Source organism: Neodiprion lecontei, chromosome 2, assembly GCF_021901455.1.
Source record: "Neodiprion lecontei isolate iyNeoLeco1 chromosome 2, iyNeoLeco1.1, whole genome shotgun sequence".
Taxonomy (NCBI): domain Eukaryota; kingdom Metazoa; phylum Arthropoda; class Insecta; order Hymenoptera; family Diprionidae; genus Neodiprion; species Neodiprion lecontei.
The window spans coordinates 11,761,589-11,780,524 of NC_060261.1; the positions used below are offsets into that span (position 1 = coordinate 11,761,589).

General features: G+C 35.7%; 2 protein-coding genes across 7 annotated transcripts; one reads left to right on the top strand and one right to left on the bottom strand.

Annotated features, from left to right (window-relative positions):
• The first annotated feature begins 908 nt into the window (after window positions 1-908).
• On the top strand, window positions 909-13,858 carry LOC107217839 (RNA-binding protein 39). 6 transcript variants are annotated; one of them, XM_046730048.1, is made up of 11 exons: window positions 1,010-1,155; window positions 1,288-1,361; window positions 1,779-1,851; window positions 5,152-5,239; window positions 5,550-5,614; window positions 8,635-9,060; window positions 9,158-9,362; window positions 9,546-9,812; window positions 10,194-10,369; window positions 10,846-11,016; window positions 11,492-13,858. In XM_046730048.1, exons 4-11 carry the CDS (start codon window positions 5,198-5,200, stop codon window positions 11,787-11,789), a joined length of 1,650 nt encoding a protein of 549 aa, XP_046586004.1. In that variant the 5' UTR covers window positions 1,010-1,155; window positions 1,288-1,361; window positions 1,779-1,851; window positions 5,152-5,197; the 3' UTR covers window positions 11,790-13,858. The 6 variants fall into 6 exon arrangements, with proteins under 6 accessions (XP_015511000.1, XP_046586004.1, XP_015511002.1 ...); XM_015655516.2 differs by having other exon boundaries at window positions 1,010-1,361; XM_015655514.2 differs by lacking the exons at window positions 1,010-1,155; window positions 1,779-1,851; window positions 5,152-5,239 and adding an exon at window positions 909-1,003.
• LOC107217827 (2',5'-phosphodiesterase 12) lies at window positions 13,593-18,052 on the bottom strand. The gene is made up of 7 exons (XM_015655500.2): window positions 18,006-18,052; window positions 16,366-17,303; window positions 15,646-15,785; window positions 15,159-15,448; window positions 14,935-15,090; window positions 14,502-14,622; window positions 13,593-14,407 (listed from the first exon to the last, which is right to left on the bottom strand). The coding sequence occupies exons 2-7, from the start codon at window positions 17,214-17,216 to the stop codon at window positions 14,139-14,141; spliced, it is 1,827 nt and encodes a 608-aa protein (XP_015510986.2). The 5' UTR covers window positions 17,217-17,303; window positions 18,006-18,052; the 3' UTR covers window positions 13,593-14,138.
• Between the last annotated feature and the right edge of the window lie 884 nt (window positions 18,053-18,936).

Here is an 18,936-nt window from a genome sequence, read left to right on the forward strand (position 1 = left end):
GACAGTGGGTCCATCATTGTCGACCGGACACTGCAGCAACGTCACTGAAACTCTACAAATTACACACTACCGAGGAACACATGGCCCTCTTGATTAGGATAGGGTTACCACTGAAATATAATAATGGCTACTCGATAAGTCCAAGTTGGGTCAACGATGGATGGCAGAAGTAAACTCTAGGGGCTCCCGAATATGAATCGCAACTAGGTTTTCCGGGTACAAAGATTGCATAACGATATTCTCAAATCTTGTTTTATTGGTGATTACTGCTTTAGTTCATTCAAGACCCTCACAGAATGAGTACAGGTTCAACATCGAGTCGGCTTCCATCGTAGCTGACCATTGAGCAGATTTCAAGAGGATGAACCCTTCCTAGCATAGAAACAAAGAATCTTTTTCATCGGCCGAAGTGCGCACTTTTTCTGCACGTCGAATTTACCTTCCACCACAGAGTACTACAGAGAAAAGAAATGTGTAAAGGGTGTTGAGTGAAAATATGGTTGCCAAAAAATTAAACAGTAGGCACCGCTTTTGTTATCAAAGACCCATCATTTCCGCCGATTCAAGTATGATGCGAGCACTGGAGCTACATACATAGATGCATACAACCTACATATCCATAAACCGGAAGCGGGTAGTTCTCTATGGTCACAGCGCTATCTGTCAACGAAAAAATTTGGAGTCATCACCTATGTACATAATTTATTAATACCATTACAAAGATATTGACGAGCAGATACATTGAAAATAATGTCTAGAAGTATTCCATCGTAAGAATTGTCAACAATTATTTTGAAAACTTCTATGTACGTATTTAACGAAAATAAATTCGCGTTACATCACTGCTGATTTGACATATGCGCTCATCGCGTAACCACCAGTAACCACTAGCTACTATAGCACGTCCGGTTTCCGCCATTTTGTTCTCGTTGTAGCGTGCTGGGCGACAAACTGCCATTTGTTTGCTGCAGATTCGTGCGCAGTCACTTTCCCAATCTGTGTGGTGAATGGTTTTTTTTTAGTTGTAATAAAAAGAACAAAGATATCGCATCGCGAAGTCGACAGAGCACTGATATATAACCGACAGAGAGACACACAGACAACAGAATACATAAAATACTAACAGTTGTTCAATAATTTAACTTGCGTATAGCTGTACGTTTTCTGTATTATATTTAAATAGTTTATTGGACTTTGGTAGTTTTGTTTTCGTTTTTATTTTCTTCTTTCTCTCTGTTTCGTGTCTCTTTTCCCCCCTTCATCCTGGGCTAATGCGTGGAATTTCAGAAAACTCCCCAAATCGTACAATGGCGGAGGACTTTGATGTTGAGGCATTACTGGAGGCGCCCTATAAAAAAGGGGTAAGTTCATTTGTTACGTTTGTACATACATACATATGTATGCTATAAGACGGTTTGCAAAAAAAAAAAAAACGTAATTCTTATGGTCGTCAGTCGTCGAATATATCTAGCGGGTGAAAAATTACAACGCTACTGTAATTTTTATATCATACATACATATATAATATTCCCGTCTTTTGGGCGTAACTGTTGCATTCATTATTTATAAGGAGAAAAAATACATATATAAAAAATATATATACACACATGCACACACACACACACACGCATAGATACAAATGTGTACATGAAAAGCAAGAAATGAGAAAAAAAATAAATGAAATAAAAAATAAAATTTGAAAAAGATCGAAACTAACAAAAAATGCTCACTCTATATTCTTGACTATTGATCAATTCCTCCATTTTCTGTACTTATAGATGGTATGTAACATGTACCCTCGCGCTCGTGCGATGTTCCACAGCGAGTTCCTAGAAAAGACTTGAACACGAGGTACTAAGAATGACATCATTATTCTTCATCAGGATAATAATTATTAAAATATTATTATTTATAGTAAATCGTAGGGTATTATTATTACTACTAATGTTTATTACTTATAATATCGTTAGAATTTATATCTGTAAGCCTTAGCTTGGGAGATTCTCATCGCGTCGACACTCACTGGATTTTGGAATTCAATTTGTGTCCCTTTGTGGGGACTGCATAATCTTTGACTGCTTGCAAAAAGAATATCAGACGGTTCTTCAGATCATGGAGTTTTCAAAAAAATTTATGAGCGTTTCTTTGGCCCAAAATATGAAACTTCTGATGTGTAACTTCTGATGTGTTCACCTGACGAGCCTTCCTTCGCTCAATTTACGATAGATCAGGTCATTGAAAATTTGTTGGTACTTCGTTACATACTTCATCCATTCACACTTGTATATGTGAGATCGTATCATTTAAACTTCAAGATAGGGTAATAAAAAAAATCTTTAAAGTAAAAACACTAATCGATCGAAACCAGAGTGAAAAGAGGCTTATTACATAAAATTACATGTCACGGACTCCAATTTTAGGCCAAGAAAACAACTTTGTAATTTCAAAGGAATCCATGATCCGGAGGCTTAATATTGTCCTTGTCAGTCCTTAATCTTAGTCTTCCATTTTCCCGCTATATTATTCAACCCTAAGGCAATGCTATACTCAAGTAAATTATCGACATTGTATGTTTTCTGATCACTCTTCAATGTAACGATAAAGATAAACTTTCTCATACCATTTGATAATTTAGATATCATGGAACGCTGTTTGCTATCTGCATTGATTAAAATCTCGTTATTTCACTCTTAGAGCAATTATTTTTCAAATTTTAATCAACTTCCCCGGCAAGGGCCATTTCATAAGTTGTAGGTTGTTGAAGGTGAAAAAGAAAACGTGTTTTATTACCCCATTCAGGAGTAATTTGAAAACTCGCATTGGGGCATTTGTTCAATTCAATATAAGTACAGCATCTTCTTGAAAGCGAGAGATGATATTAAATATTTGGTAAATCTGGATATATTTAACAAGAAGGAAGTTTTACTTTGATTTAGAGAACTTTTAAAGAACTCAAATTAAATACTGTTTTGGCTCACTTCATGCTCATTACAGTCGCCATAGGCTCGACGATGTTAGATAAATGGTCCTGATCCAACTTAGCGCTTCAGTCGAAGTCTACATTTCACTTTGTATTATTCAAACTGACAATCAACAGAGAACGAGAAAAACTGTCATATCAAAACGTTCGTAACACTAAAATGTTGAACTTTTAAAATAAATCAAATTTTATGCACAATTCACAGAACGAAATAGAAGAAATATACCTGAATTGAATTTAAATCATACTTTCTATGGCTGCTCTGCATTTACAGGCAAATTTCATTATTTATGAACGCTATATGCATAAAGTGTAGTCTTACCCTTTGAACGGTAGGGATTTTATTCACCTACAGAGCTACATAGGTTTTTTTTTGTTCGTGCTAAACTGACTAAATTAAATGATGCAACGATTTTATCATAGTTTATGATATAGCATATAATTCTGAGATATTATTGAGGATAGGACAGGATAGTTCGAGACTAAAATACATGCGAAGTATATAATTAGTAACAGTGAATGCAAAGCAATTTATATTCGTTTTGTTCAACTTTCATCTGTATTTGATACAATACTTATTAATTTATACATTCTTTTCATGTATGAAATGTGCGAAGCAATTTGACCAGCTTGTTATTTTTCATATTGAAGCTGTAATGCAAATCATTGACAAAAATTGGTTCACCTATCTTAAGGATTTATAATTCGTGTGTTTCAATTCCCTCCGAGTTCAATGTATGAATCCTTATCGAGTCGTAAAAATTTGGTGTAAGATATTTGACAAAATATTTGTTATCTAGTTTCAAACATAAAACAGATAATTAGGAATATTATAGCAGTATCAGATCTTGATGAAAGTACAACAAATATATTTTGAAAACATTTTTTTTTAAACAGTTTGTGCTTCGGAATAAAATATTTTATCAACTCTATTTTCTTTATTGCAGATTACTGGTATACCGAAATACAATTAATAAACATTCAATGAGGTTCAAGTCTTTAATGTTGACATAACAATGCATTTTCATGGCAAATCTATATTTCGCAACTTAAGGTCTATCTGAAATGCAGTAGTTGTTCACTGTGGTTATACTTGTAATTAGTTGAAGTAATACAGGTTTTCATAACGTACAAATTACATCAGACATCAGAACTTTTTGGAATTTGGTATGAATTTTCTACAATTATATAATTTCATTAATCAATTAATTTTTAAATACCACTTTTTAATTTTCTGTTCAGCAAATGTTGCAAGATTATTATTATTATTTTTTTTTTAACTTTGTTTGCACTACAATCGTAACGTATCATATTTAGAAATTCTATTTGCTTGCGCTGAAATTATGTAAGTGTTGAACATTTGTACGAAATCTTGAGAAAGTTCTGTTAAATTGTGTGGTCAAATTCCTACGAAAACTATTTTTACAGCTTCTCGCTAACAACTCTGGCTGAAAAAGTTACCTGAATCTCAAATTTGACTTAATTTTATTCTGGATTACCAGTATTTTGCTATACGAAAGTTGCGATTATAAATTATTTTATTACGATACATCAATACTTGAAGAAATTTGATCGTCACCTCAAAAAACAGGCTTATCCCAAAGTGAAAACCCACATTGTTTCTTCCAATGTTTTCCTCCGAATTTTGCAATTGGTACATCAGTTTTGACAACTGGTCATTTTGATTGAATTTGAATTGTCAATGAACGATATCGTCGTTAAATATAGAAGTTGAACGGAATTTGACTACAAGCGATGATTGTATCAAGCTGTTCAAGGTGATTGCTAACTTTTATGTACAATGCACAAGGATATTACGTTGAATAAAGATCTGACGAGTTCTGATCAGCTTGCGCATTGATTATTTCAATTTTAGTGTGATTTTCATTATTAGGATATACACACACAACATTATTGTTTTATTTCAATTAGCAAATACCGCCCATTGACGATCAATTCCCCTGTTGAACAACAGAGTCATCGATTTATCGACGTATTTTTACCTTGTACTTTTATTCTTCGGCACTTATTTGTACTGTAATCTGTTGATCCTTTACCCTTTCTCTGGGGGTAACGTTGCGTCCAGAGTGTGAATATCTAGGCTAGCGTTAGGGTGATGATCAAGTGTAATTTGAAAACGTACTATCTTTGACGAGGGCTCTCTTTTGCAGAAGAAAAAGGATGTGTGGTTGGCCATTGGTAGTTTAAGACCAAGGCATGCTCAACCCAAGATTGCAATGCTTTCCTAAAACCCAATTGGTAAGTTTGAGCCAAGTGTAACGCGATGCATCGTGTCACTATGCTCAGTCGTCGCCCCGACCCAAACCCGCTAAAAAATCTAGCTGACAATTACGCTGCCGACAACATCGATCCTCGAGTAGTCATCAAGGAAATCTGTCTTTCACAATACCAGATCTTTACATTATATTATATTATACACATATTTTTTCAACAACATTATTATTATTTAACTAATATCATCTGATTTTTGATTTTTGTCCCCTTGTTCGCGTTCGTCCTTGCCACATCGGCTGGTTGGCATGGCATTCAACCTGTTTGCTGTTCGTAGGAGCAGGACTCTTTATCCCGAGAGAAATCCTCCAAAGTGAATGGGTCCAGTCGGAAATCTTCTGGGTAAGTTGATACGTATTCACATTTACTTATATATCAGTTAGGGTGTTTAATTTGGAAGCGCCGTTTCTTGTTTTTTTGCTCCCGTCCCAAAATTTGTACGTATCATGAAAAGAAATCCTTGCGGATAGATATCTCTTGGATTAAATTTTCAAAGGTGGCCTTCGGAAATTCAAAATCCTTCCGTATAAATGATACGAGAAATCTGTCATTTAAAAAGAAATCTTTTACAAGCCACATTTGATCATATGGACATGATCTTGCAAGAAAGCGATTTGTAGAGAAATTAATTCCCCACGAATTTGTCATTCGAGTTTCTCGTTGTTAACTCAATGTTTTCGGCATTTGTGAAATGTTGAAGCAGCAGACTTTTATTTTTTAAATAAAAATTAGTTCAAATTTGTGATTTGAATTTTTGTTGTTAAGTCAATAGTTTGACCATCAAAGACATTTGCAGATGAATATTTACATAAAGCTAACTTTCTCTGCTTACAACTTTTGAACCATTAGAGCCGTGGACTTTTGACACTGAACACTATTGCAGAAAATTATAAGTTTCTACAAAAGCTGAATGCTTCCAGGATTAAGTCTGTATGCAGCAAAGTGATAGTAATTTTAAAACAAATAACATCTTTCTCATGTTTCTCAAATGGCAAAACTCCGAATTCCAAGAAGAACCTTTTGAAATAAATGGGATATATGAGATATCCCATTCGTGAGAATATTTTTCTGCTATGTACAAGTTTCTTAGGTATCGGCCAAAAAAAGGAATGTTGCTTTCAAACAAAACATCCCGACATCCATGTATTATTTACCGTTACAATGTGTCTAACAGTGTGACAGAAGAGGCAATTGATTGAATTATGCTTTATAAATGTAAATCGTCAACTCATGATGATGTGCTCTTTTGAACAAGTTGAAAGTTGTTACATTATATAACGGAGCTATTTTAAGAAGAATTGCTATTTCACAACTCTTCGGAATTATTCGAAATGCAATAAATATAAAATTACAGCTCTACAAAGTAATTCTAAAATGGGAAATTCTGATGTATTCCTCAAAGTTTCACCACGTTAATAATACGAATTTCAATCTGATCTTTCGGTAGATTGCAAAGTTATCGGCGTTGACAACGTTCGCTTCTGTTGCATTTTATTAATTGCACTTGCGCACACATCGCTCAACCCATACCATTTCACGTACATGTGTTGTATAAGTAATAATAATAATAACAGTAGTAATAGTACCAATAAAAGATAAAATGGTTTGCGATTGAATGTTGTGATTGTGCCAAACATTGTCTGCTCTGCTTGACAATTCTACCTCAAGTCATAATTCTCTTTGTTATAGAAACCGTACAGTTAGTGTAAATGCCGCTTATTTTGATAATACCAAAGGTTAAACCTGAATATGGTGAGTATATAGGATGTATACTCGTAGCGTGAAAACGTGAAAAATTCCTAGTTGTAATGGGACCCGACGATACTTGGAATTTTGTACCGTTTTACCAACTTGTGCCAATAACAAATTTCACATATTGAAAGATACCTTAATTAATCGTAATAACGCAGAGTAAGATATGGGCTGAACCATCGACTTTCCACCAACTTTTCAGGGTGAAAATTTCTAATTGGTTGCAATTTCGATATATTATAGTGTGATAGTTTGATTGCTCAAAAGATTATAGACTAAGGTATGAAAATCTTCCAATTTTCAGGCCCTGGACAATGACATTTTTGAATTGAACATCTGTGTTCAAATTTCGTAACTTTCTGTCGTCAGAAAGAATTACGATCTTTCGTGGTTTGTTTGCATAAAAAGTCTGATATCCTGGAATATGAAATGTTTTTAAAGTAGATTCTGAGGCACGACGAAAAAAACAAGTTTGTTTTTTTTTTTCAAACATACAGTCTATATGTAAGCACGCAAAAGATGAAAGTTTTTATTTGACTTATTTTTGGTTACAAAAAGTAGATATTCCCAAGCGTATCCTAAAGTTTTTAGAGTGGGATTAATATGGGGTCGTTATTAACGATGAATCAAAATAAATATTCCAGGGATCTTGAATTTTCCATATATATTATACATCCTTGGAATATTTAGAATGGTTTAATTATGATACCATTTTCATCCTAAGCCATGTTTTTTTCCACAGTTCCTGAGGATCTACCACAAAGTATTTTTTTTACTTAGGACAAATTAGTCGTTTTTGCATTTAAAACACGCTAGGTCATGTTCATTTTCTAACTATAAAAATTACTAAAATTTCGAGAAAGAACTTTTTCATCAAGAAGCTGGCCGAAAGTTAGTGGATTGGTTCATGTATTAAAAAAAGAAATTTAATTCTAGAAATTTACAGCTCGAAACGTTTACTTTAGAATAAAGGCAAATTTTTGGTAGTAAAGGTGACATATTAGTCTTCGGTTTGATTTGGTCAAAAAAGAAAAAAAATATTCGTTTAATGGTGGAAACAATAATATTATATAGAAGAGCAGAAAAGAAAGAGAAATAGAACTGGATGATATTTTCTTAATTTGAGAAGGATTATCCACAGTTGTACTTTTTAATAAAAGAAAGAAAGTTAATTAAAAAATGGGAATATATTCTGAGATGTTGTGTAATCAGGACCTTTCATAATTTTGGCAAAAAATATTCCAGGTGGTTCGAGAAAAACTTTTGATCAAATCTTTCAAGCTTCTACTATGTAGTCAAAAGTAATTTGATATCATAAAAAAATGATGCCTGGTTAAACTTATTGCCAAAGAATAATCGGCAGAGTATAAAATTGCTTCTATCAAGTTTCAACGTTAGCAGAAAACATTGTTGCATAAAGATGATCATAAATTTGAAAATCTGTGTTCTAATATCATATTCTGCAAACTGTGAAATAGGAAACCCCCAATAGGCTCAAGTAATTCTTTCAATTCTATAAGTTAACTTCTTGAGCAAAGAAATTAACATGTGGATATTTTTAAGGCTTGACAATCGTGTAGCCCTTGAAGTGACTTCTGTACCGTTTACAGGAAGAGCAAACATCGCTCAAGAACGCGTTCAAGATCAAGAGATCGGAAAGACAGGAGAGATCGAGACCGTGGAGAGAGAGATCGGGATCGAGATCGTGAACGTGAGCGTGAACGCGGAGAGAGAGAGCGTGATCGTGACCGAGGAGACAGAGATCGCGATAGGGGAGACAGAGAACGGGAGCGGGACAAGGATAGGGACAGAGAGCGAGATAAAGACCGTGACAAAGACCGTGATAAGGAGCGAGATCGCGACAGAAAACGAAGAACACGCTCTCGAGAGCGGCGAGACCGAGACAAAGATAAGGAATCCGAAAGAGAAAAGGATCGAGGCCGTGACAGGGACAGAAAAAAAAAGAGATCGCTGACGCCCATCTCGCTTCCTAGAGTTCGACCACCCTTTGGGAAGGCAGTTAGTCCGCTAGGCCTGTGAGTATTGATATCATTTGTTTAAAGCTAGTTAAGAGTCAATGGATAGTTTTTGACAATAGATATAATGTAATTTTTGTTCTCTCTTTTATTGCAGGGTCGATGAACTCACTCCCGAAGAACGTGATGCTCGAACTGTATTTTGCATGCAACTGAGCCAGCGAATCAGGGCGCGCGACTTAGAAGAGTTCTTCTCCAGCGTTGGCAAAGTCCAGGATGTCAGACTCATCACCTGCAATAAAACAAGGCGATTCAAGGGAATTGCCTATGTCGAATTTAAGGATCCAGAAAGTGTTACACTAGTAAGTAGAACGCAACCATTCAAGCAACGAACAATTTTACTAAAGATTTGGTCACAGGTAATACCAAAGAAAAGAATTCTGATCTATTCTGCAAATGTTGTTTCCAATAATTCTCAAATTGTATTAAATTGACATGCTTTTGTTTTAAACAACAACACATTTTCTGTATTTCTTTTTGCAAAGGCGTTGGGGTTATCGGGACAGAAATTACTGGGCATACCGATAGTTGTCCAACACACTCAAGCAGAGAAAAATCGTATGGGCAACTCAATGCCAAACCTTATGCCAAAAGGACAGACGGGACCGATGCGGCTTTACGTTGGGTCTCTGCATTTCAATATAACTGAAGACATGCTTCGAGGGATTTTTGAACCATTTGGTAAAATTGATAACATCCAATTGATCATGGATCCCGAAACTGGTCGCAGCAAAGGGTACGGATTTTTAACGGTAGGTTTACAAACGTGCTATTACACAAAACAAAAAAAAAAAAATGGATTTTGAAAAAACGTGTGAATTTGCTGATGCACAATGTGCGTTGTTTCTTTTTTATTTATTTTTTATTATTTTTTTTTTTTGCATATTAGTAGACCTGATGCAGAGTTTGACGTATCTTTATCAGGGGGAAAATTATATGCTAAAGAAATTCCAAGCTACTGTTACACAATCAAGTACGTGATGTACTGTCACGTACGTGAAAAACAACAGAAGCATGACAAAAATAAATTGATTGAGAGAAAATATTTGTTCTCTTGTATATCGATTGAAAACGGTTGAATAAATCAATTCAAATGAGAAATCTTTTCACATAAAGTGTAATTTCTGATACAGTTCCGAAATGCCGATGACGCGAAAAAAGCTTTGGAACAATTGAATGGGTTTGAACTAGCTGGCAGGCCCATGAAAGTCGGTAATGTCACGGAACGTACAGATTTACTCCAGGGCTCTTCTCTCTTGGACACTGACGAATTGGATCGCAGTGGTATAGACCTTGGTGCAACGGGCAGGTATGTACAAACAAAATAAAATATGGGAAATTCCATGTGGCCTCACCAAGCACTGGATGGTTACCATTCCCAATTTTGTTGTAACTTTGGTACATGGTAGTATATAATACAACCACCTGTTCTTCTTTTGGATATTATCAAAAAATTTCGGATTTTCGGGCCAGTTTTAAAATTTCTACGCATAGTTACAAGAAATTTAAGATATTTTTAAAAAGGGTACTTCATTGGCTTGGAAGTTACGAATTATTTACTTCCGTTGCGACTCAATCTAGGGTTTTCAGAACTTTCTGAAATATCAGAAAACAATTACAGAAAACTCTTCGCCAAATTATACAGGCAGAAATTATGAAACTCTTGGTGAAACCACACAGAGTTGATATACAAACGTGAATAGGAAAGAATACAATTAATTCGATAATTGGCATATCCGAACACTGTAAAGCAAATGATTTTTACGGTTTAATCTTACTTTTCAGGCTACAACTGATGTGCAAATTGGCTGAAGGAACTGGCCTTGAAATTCCTCCAGCAGCAGCAAACGCTCTGAACATGGCGCCAGTGATTGCAGCCCCACAACCACCTCCGCAAGCGGCTCCACCTATTGCCACTCAGTGTTTTATGTTGTCGAACATGTTTGATCCGCAAAAGTAAGTTTCGTGCTTCGACTGTCTCTGCATATCCTGGTGAAAATGTGACGAACAATCCTAAAGTTTTTTTCTGCAATTCTTTGAACGAATATAATATTCTGCAAATTCTGATTCTTCAGAAAAGTTACAAAGAATTTTAGTAAATCTATAATAATTCACGAAAATCAAAAAATCGTGGAATGCCAAAGCACAATTGTGGTAAGATTAGGTATTATTCAAGGCATAATCTGAAAATAGCAAAATAAACAAAACCTCCGGGTTTAAAACAAAGCTAGTACCTTTTTGAGAAGCTGTTCAAGTTGATTTGCATTTTACACCTTGCATTTCACTTTCGCACCACTGTAAATTTGTGAAATATTCTGTGAATTAAAGACTTTTCAGAACAAGTCACAGAACTTCGATTGTACTTGTCTGAAGTATTCAATTTCACGTCAAATTTGGAATAAATAAAATAATTTACATTGGTTGATTTCAGCGAGACGAATCCAAATTGGGCCAAGGAAATCAGAGACGATGTTATTGAAGAGTGTAACAAACACGGAGGTGTTTTACACGTCTACGTTGATCAGGCCTCTCCTCAAGGTAACGTGTATGTGAAATGTCCATCAATCGCGACAGCCGTCGCTGCTGTGAATTCGTTGCACGGACGATGGTTCGCGGGACGTGTTATAACTGCAGCGTATGTGCCTCTGGTTAATTACCACTCGTTATTCCCCGACGCAATGACGGCCTTACAGTTACTTGCACCGAGTGCTCCAAGGCGAGGAATGTGATCTCAAGCTTAATAAGAATAAACGGGTTATTCAGAGATTTTTAATTCAATATCTAATTTACCTTCAACGATCACAATTTTCATTTATACTTGTATGAATACCGTGGTATTTCGTATATCATCAATCATTCCGTGGTATTAAAGGATGGATGTGGTGAATTAGTAGGAAAAATTAGGGTTTGACTATATGAAGAATGAACAGGCCCCACTGTTCGAATCAACAGTCAGGAAAAGAGAAAAATGGTAAAGAAAAAAAAAATCCAACGCTGCTGTGACGATGATAGTGAATATGAATAAAACAACATCTCTGACACAATAGCAATGAATCTACAAAAATTCGAACTTAACATACCGATAATTAGGATATGAGTCTAAACAAATTTGAATAACGCGAGTTAAGATATCGGCAACTTGAGAAAAAGGTGTTCTATAATTAGAACGCTCAAAATGATTAAACTGACGTTTTGGATTTGATTCTAATATTTCTGCGATTACTATCTTCAATATAAAGATCACCCAAAAAAATCCTACAAATATCTCCATAGTGGATAAAAATGGATTTTTGTAATGACACTACCACTAACTTTCTTCAACAATTACATTTGCGCGTTATAACTGGTGTACTGTAAGATTTCTTGAATGTTTTCCTGGATACTTTGTGGGAATCTGGTCAGCGAGCAAAATGTGCTCAAAAACATTAGAATCTCATTGGAAACATAAGTTTAACCAGTTGTAACGTACTAATTTTAAAAGCTTTTCTCATATTATCAATATCTTGTTTTGTGTGATCCGGATGTCCGCAGCATCATTTCTATTAGATAGTATGGATGTTTCGTTCGTATTGACCATAATTGGCACAAGCGATACTATGAAGAATTTTCGAGCAATTTTTTTTATCCTCGTCCATTTCTAATTCAGATGGCCCCTTCCTGCTTTATTTTGAAACTGGTATTGCATTCGATCTGGTCTAGATATTGTTTATCTGTAGAATTATTTATGCCATACACAGCAGTAGTTATAAACTGTCGGTGAAAAATAAGAAAAATGGTTACATAAGTTGAGAATTATATGAAACGCATAATAGAGACAATTTATAGATTCGACATTTGATGATATACAATAAACTGCAAAAATGCTACATGGACGTTTTTGTTAACGAGCGATTGCAATGTTATTATAGATTTGTTATATTTTTACTGCAATCGAAATTGTAACCAACAAGCGATAATTATTCACGATACTTGATGATATTAGATTTCAATGGTGTAACCTCGTTTTCCTTCATTGTGAGAGCGGTAAAAACATTATCGCTGATGGTCAGCCAACCCCAGATACGATGGTAAATTATCATTTCGTTTACTGTAATTTCATTTGAACAACCGCTATTTATAAAATTGTATAAAAAATGTGCCTAGTTCAAATTTACAATACGAAAATCATCACCTAATTATTACAGAATATTTTGTATTACTATATTTCGTTCGTAAAATACGTGCTTGATTCTTTCTATATAATTCAATATTGTACAAATCTCGGGTTTTGCGGGTTCGAATTCAACGTAAAAACCTTCGGAACAATTTGTTTAGTTATCTAGTGTTAATTTACACATAAAAAAAATTGCAGCAGAGTAACTAAGATCTAATTTTACTTTTGATGGCGTTCCAAGAGATTCTTTCAAACTACAACATTACTCGTTATTTTCTATTTGTACTTACTTGAGGTTCATTCTTGATGGGTTTCAAACTCTTGGTCCGCTTGAATATAAAATTCAAAAATCATATTTGATTCAATTTTTGCTTCAAAATTTTGCTTCAATTCTGGGTAAAATTCCTCGAAATGTATAGTTGATGACATTGTGGAATTATTCGATTACTTATTGAGGAAGTACGATACCCGCAGACACCTTTGATTAACGTATTGACGAGGTATAGCTGTATATAAGTTTTGTAAATTAACTTAAACTAGTAATAGATATAACTTAACGAATGTAACTTCGCAAATATGATAAATTAAGTTAATGTAAATTCATGGCGTATTTACTCTGGTCTGCAATAAAAACGTTACAAACAAGAGATAGTTTTTAAAAAATACTTCATCGCTTCCCTTCAATCTTTCGACTAACCGTATAGAGAAATAATCTGTTTTGGGAAAAATGAACAGTAAGAATTTTTAAGTTTTTTATTCCATTGTTCGTACGCACAGTAATATGTTGGACAAATTAATCGAAAGAATGAAAATATTTTTTGTTTTATTTTCTTCAAAAAACCACTCAGATTCACGAAAATGCATGTTTTAATTGCTGAAGAAAATTGATTCAATATTAAAGATTTTACTAAACTAACAATAATTATCATCTAGTTATATTCCATTTGAGATCTGCACAGATGCTAATATGGTCACTAGGAAATACGACGGATGGTAACGCTGTGTATTCGGTGAGCTCTTCAGTGCTCGGCATTGGAATAACTTGTTCAACTTGTAGTCGGTCCGTCTGATAATATATGTAATCAAGACAGTCAGCAAACCCTTTCGTAAAGTTGGTATACTCTGGTGTACCGCATGCACTAGCAAACGACATATCGTGCGATAGTGATACAGAATGTACTGCCTCTTCAGGATCTGTGACAAAAACAAATGAGTCAAAAATATATTCCAGGCTGTGTGTTCTCCCTTGAGATGACTCTAGGTACGACTTTTATTTTTTTCTACTTACTACTATTCCAGTCTTTGCAATCCTCAGGTACTTGTTTTTTGCACATCAGTTGATAAATACCACATTCTGGTACACTGTTGAAATCGCCACACAACACGATACTTACATTGTGGTCCGGGAACTGTAAATTTGAACCATTTCTCAAAATCAGATTCATATTTGATATCTACATAATCCTTAGCTTAGTTTGTTTTGTTTGTTTGGCGCTTTAGGAGTGTCATCGGACAGAATTTCTACAAATTGCATTGACACTTTCCTACCAATTAACGAAATAAACAGACCTTCTTACGTTTTGGTCATATGGCATAGAAATGTTTGTATGCCCTCTGTATTCGCCTAATCTTTTGAATTTTGTATGTAAGATTGAATAAATGTAAAAATTTTTCAACAATCAACTACACATTACGAACAGCATCAGAGTTCTATTCTTTACCTTTTTCTGCACTTCATTTGCAACGTTACGAACGTAATGGAGGGCATAATAGCCTTGCAATAAGCGTATGTGATCGGCATCAGGATGAAAATATAAATGTGTATTACCAACAACAAGAATTTCTGAAAGATTGTCGAGCGACAGTAATGTTGTTGCCTAAAACATGAAGTACATTAATATAGTGGGTGAGAAAAACTATGACTTGAAATTTATTTTTAACTCACTTGCACAGCGGTAGATCTGCACAAAAATCTTTCCTTGAACTTTTCGTTCGTTATAGACTTCCAAGTCTGATCGAATCCTGGTAAATCTACATTTTGGCTAAGAACAGCAGATTCGAAGTTCAGTTTTTGGAATCTATGAATGTTGAAGAAAGTCGATAGCCCTTCACTCACAGTCCCACCCTTACGATTAAAAACACCGTTGTAATCAAGAGTTGAAAGTGTCGGAAGTAAGTCATGTTGAAATATTTTACTATCCACTTCTTGGAGACAGATAATATCAGAATTGTACCCTAAAATAATTTGATATAGAGATTAACCTCTTTCACTTAGACTTTGAATAGTTTATACGATCGCCAGCTAATCTGAATTCCTCCTGAGTGTTTAATAAAAGTGTTACAAAATTCTGTTTTAAATAAGGAAACTAAAAATGAAATCTGATTTTTCAAAGCCGAACAGAATACAAGCGTGTAACTCATATTTTGCTCACCTATCAACTCTTTGAGAATAAGATATTTTCGGTAGTCAATATCTAGAGCGTATGGCGGGCAGTATGGAAAAAGTTCCTCTCTTGAGTAGCTAGAGTCAGTGTACAAGTCTGCGAGTATGTTGTATGACACTATTCTGAAACTAATAATGGCTTAAATTCAGTTGTGGTTTAACTCGGCACAAGTCCAATTAAAATGTAAGAAAAATTAGTAGGACAAATTGGTTAGACCAACAGGAACAGTCCTAGAACTTCTTCCTATTACAGTTATTTGTGAACATTAAAATCCATAACCAAAGATCAGATCTTCGCAAATAACTCTAGAATGGTTCAATCAATTTCTCTCAAAATCTGAACAGTTCTGAGCTAGAAAGAATCGTATTGATTGAGATTGAAGACGCATCTGAAGATGATCAGAAATGATCCTGTTGATTTCAAAGTATGGAAATTCCGTGAAACTTCAATGTTTCATTTTCAGGGCGATTGTAATAATTTTTTTTCTTCTCTAAGTATTGGAAAGTTGAAAATTGATTCAAAAATAAAATCACAGTTTTGTAAAAAATTTGATTGTCTGACCTCGAAAGCTAGGGCATAAAAGCGATGAACTTGTCTCACTTATAGTCAAGACAAGTTTGATATTTACAATAAAATAGTTAACTTTAACAGAAGAATTTGCAAGCCACAGGGGTAACAGATGTGTGACTAAAAATTCGAACGCATTACCAATTGCCAGAGAGTTTTGTCCTGGTAAACAAATGTCTTGTTTCAAACGGACAATACCCTGGACCAGCCTCAATTGTTGACGGAGATGTGACCTCGACGGTCGGTCCTATTTGATCAGCTTTTTTGGGCACGCATTGTAGTTTCAGCAGGCAGCCAATTTCTTCGACTTTGGGAGTATACACGAACCCCTGAGCGGCTTCTTGCCAATCATTGGCGTTGGGTTTCGACTTGTTATTTCTGTACCAGGTAAATGCCGACTCGACTTGAGAAGTGTGATAAGTTTCGAACTTTGACGGATAAGTTGGAAAGCTGGCGAGTATGCATTTTGGCAATGCGATGTTGCTCACCCACGGAGCGTTGTACTTGACCGAATATACACTCCCCAGTAGCACTAGACTAACGTCAGCATTTGGTGTGAAAACACTTCTGCAGGGTGCGTCTCCTTCAATAGGCAGACCGTGGGATAGGAGAGCGGATTTGCACTCAGCGACGGGAAGGTCATCCTCTAAAACCTCACCTTTCGATTTTCTTTTCTTTTTCTTTTTCTTCGCGCTCAGAACCTTGCTAACATTCGCGTCGACTCTTGAGAGAAAATTTGACACCGTGGAGTCGGATTTTCTGTTGAAATTGAACTGCTTGTTCACATTATATTCCGCGTTAACGTACCGAAAAGTCACATCAAAGTTGTCGGTTCCTTCGTCGTAACGAACGAACGCCTCGTTCATTTTCAATATCAATTTTTTCTCCTGGTGTTTCGAGCGAAATAATATTTTTGGGAAACAACTGTTTGTCACTTTGCAGGTTAGGAACGTACCTTTGCTCAGATAATACTGCAACCGTGCATACGACATGGCACACTTTAACTTAACCTTCCGTTTGATGACCGCATGTCTTGTTTCCCGATCTGGCTTTAATACAGCATCTTTATCCAGTCACAGCTAAGGATGAAGAGAAATGACCATTTAAATCGTCAGTAAAATATTGAATGCACTAATTATATCAGTGGTTGAATGTTTTTCAGGTAGCATTAGGTCTGGCTGGACCGGCTGGATCCACGCTCGTATTACCGACTGAGTTCGATGATAAATAAGAGCATTTTATCATTCAACTTGTTGCTATACTGGACAAAAATGAACACAATACAAACACTAGTATGCCTAGACCTAGAGAAGTAACATCATCTGGAGATATTTGTGAACTATTATTTTCCAAAATTTAAAATGATTTTAACACTCAGGAGAAGAGGAACGTGTGAAATGCGGTTTGTTATCCGTCAATAAAACAGGGAGGTACTGCAAGTGTCAATATCGCGCCGGAATGCCGGAGATCAAACAATACGTAAGATTTTTTGTTTGAGCAGATTTTAGACGAAATCAAGAGTAAAATGTTACATTAAAGCGCTCTTTTCATGAAATATTTACCCGAGAAAGTTAAACTGCGATCATAATTTTGGAATACTTGCACGTTTTATATTATTCATGAGTTATTTGTCGAAATGAACAATGAATAGATGTTTCCGCGCGCAAATGGTATGCACACGTCAGTATATATTTATTAATCGTAGGTGCGAAAAAATTCTGAATATGGTCATGTTTTGCCTCATTCTGTACGTTCTAAAATATTACAAGTACCTTACATACCAGTATCTTTCTCATCTGGTCGCAGTTTGCGACAAGACATCGGAGTATCACTTGCGATATGGCGAAGCAGAATTTCCAACGCTGAACCCTCGCCACCGTTTGGCGTAAAAAAATTGCTGTATGACGTATTCTCCTGCAGATTTACCGATTCGCCGGGCCAAGTGATGCAATTTTTATTTTTCGGTAAAGTTCCGACTAACATTTCCAAAAATTCCTCCGTTTGCATGGTCGCTGGCTGAAGGTATTCTTCAGTCAACGGAATGGTGTTTGGCAATTCTTGATAACTTTTCACTCTTTTCTGTTTGAATACATCACGTCCATTGTCAGCTAGGGCGTTTCGATCGGTTCTACGCTGTAGGCGCAGCGGAGCTTTAGTAGTTTTGATTTTCACCGGTTTTAAAACGTTCTCACAATCCGTGTTTCGACGCACATCGTCTTTCTCCGTCGTAGAAGAGACATTGGCGGAGCTAGGCGATCCCCTGCCTTTGATCAGATTGAGAAATACCGAGGCCAGCCGATTACTTGCCTTCGATACGTTTGACTTTTGTTTTGACATTCCTCGACTTAATGGGCCAAAAACAGCGATCGGATTAACTTTCACCGCTAAGTGAAATCGTAATGGTGTTCGTTTGGTTTCGTTGTTGTTGGACAATTCGGAACTTGCTAACGAGTCAATTTCACTCTCGTATCCCCCGTCATTTTGAATCTTTTCACAGTTCTCCATAATTTCGGCTTTTATACACCCGCCACGGTCGATTGCCGTAGCTTGACTGGCTTGCTTGCTTTTCACGCAATTTTTACAGCGACTTTTCGCCCATTCTGAAATCGTACTCCGAACAACATCAGCGTAAAAAGGGCTGCACTGGGCGCTATTTAGGGCCCGCGTTGAGCCGGTGGAAGTGAATAAATTTGTTACCGGTCGAGCATCGCC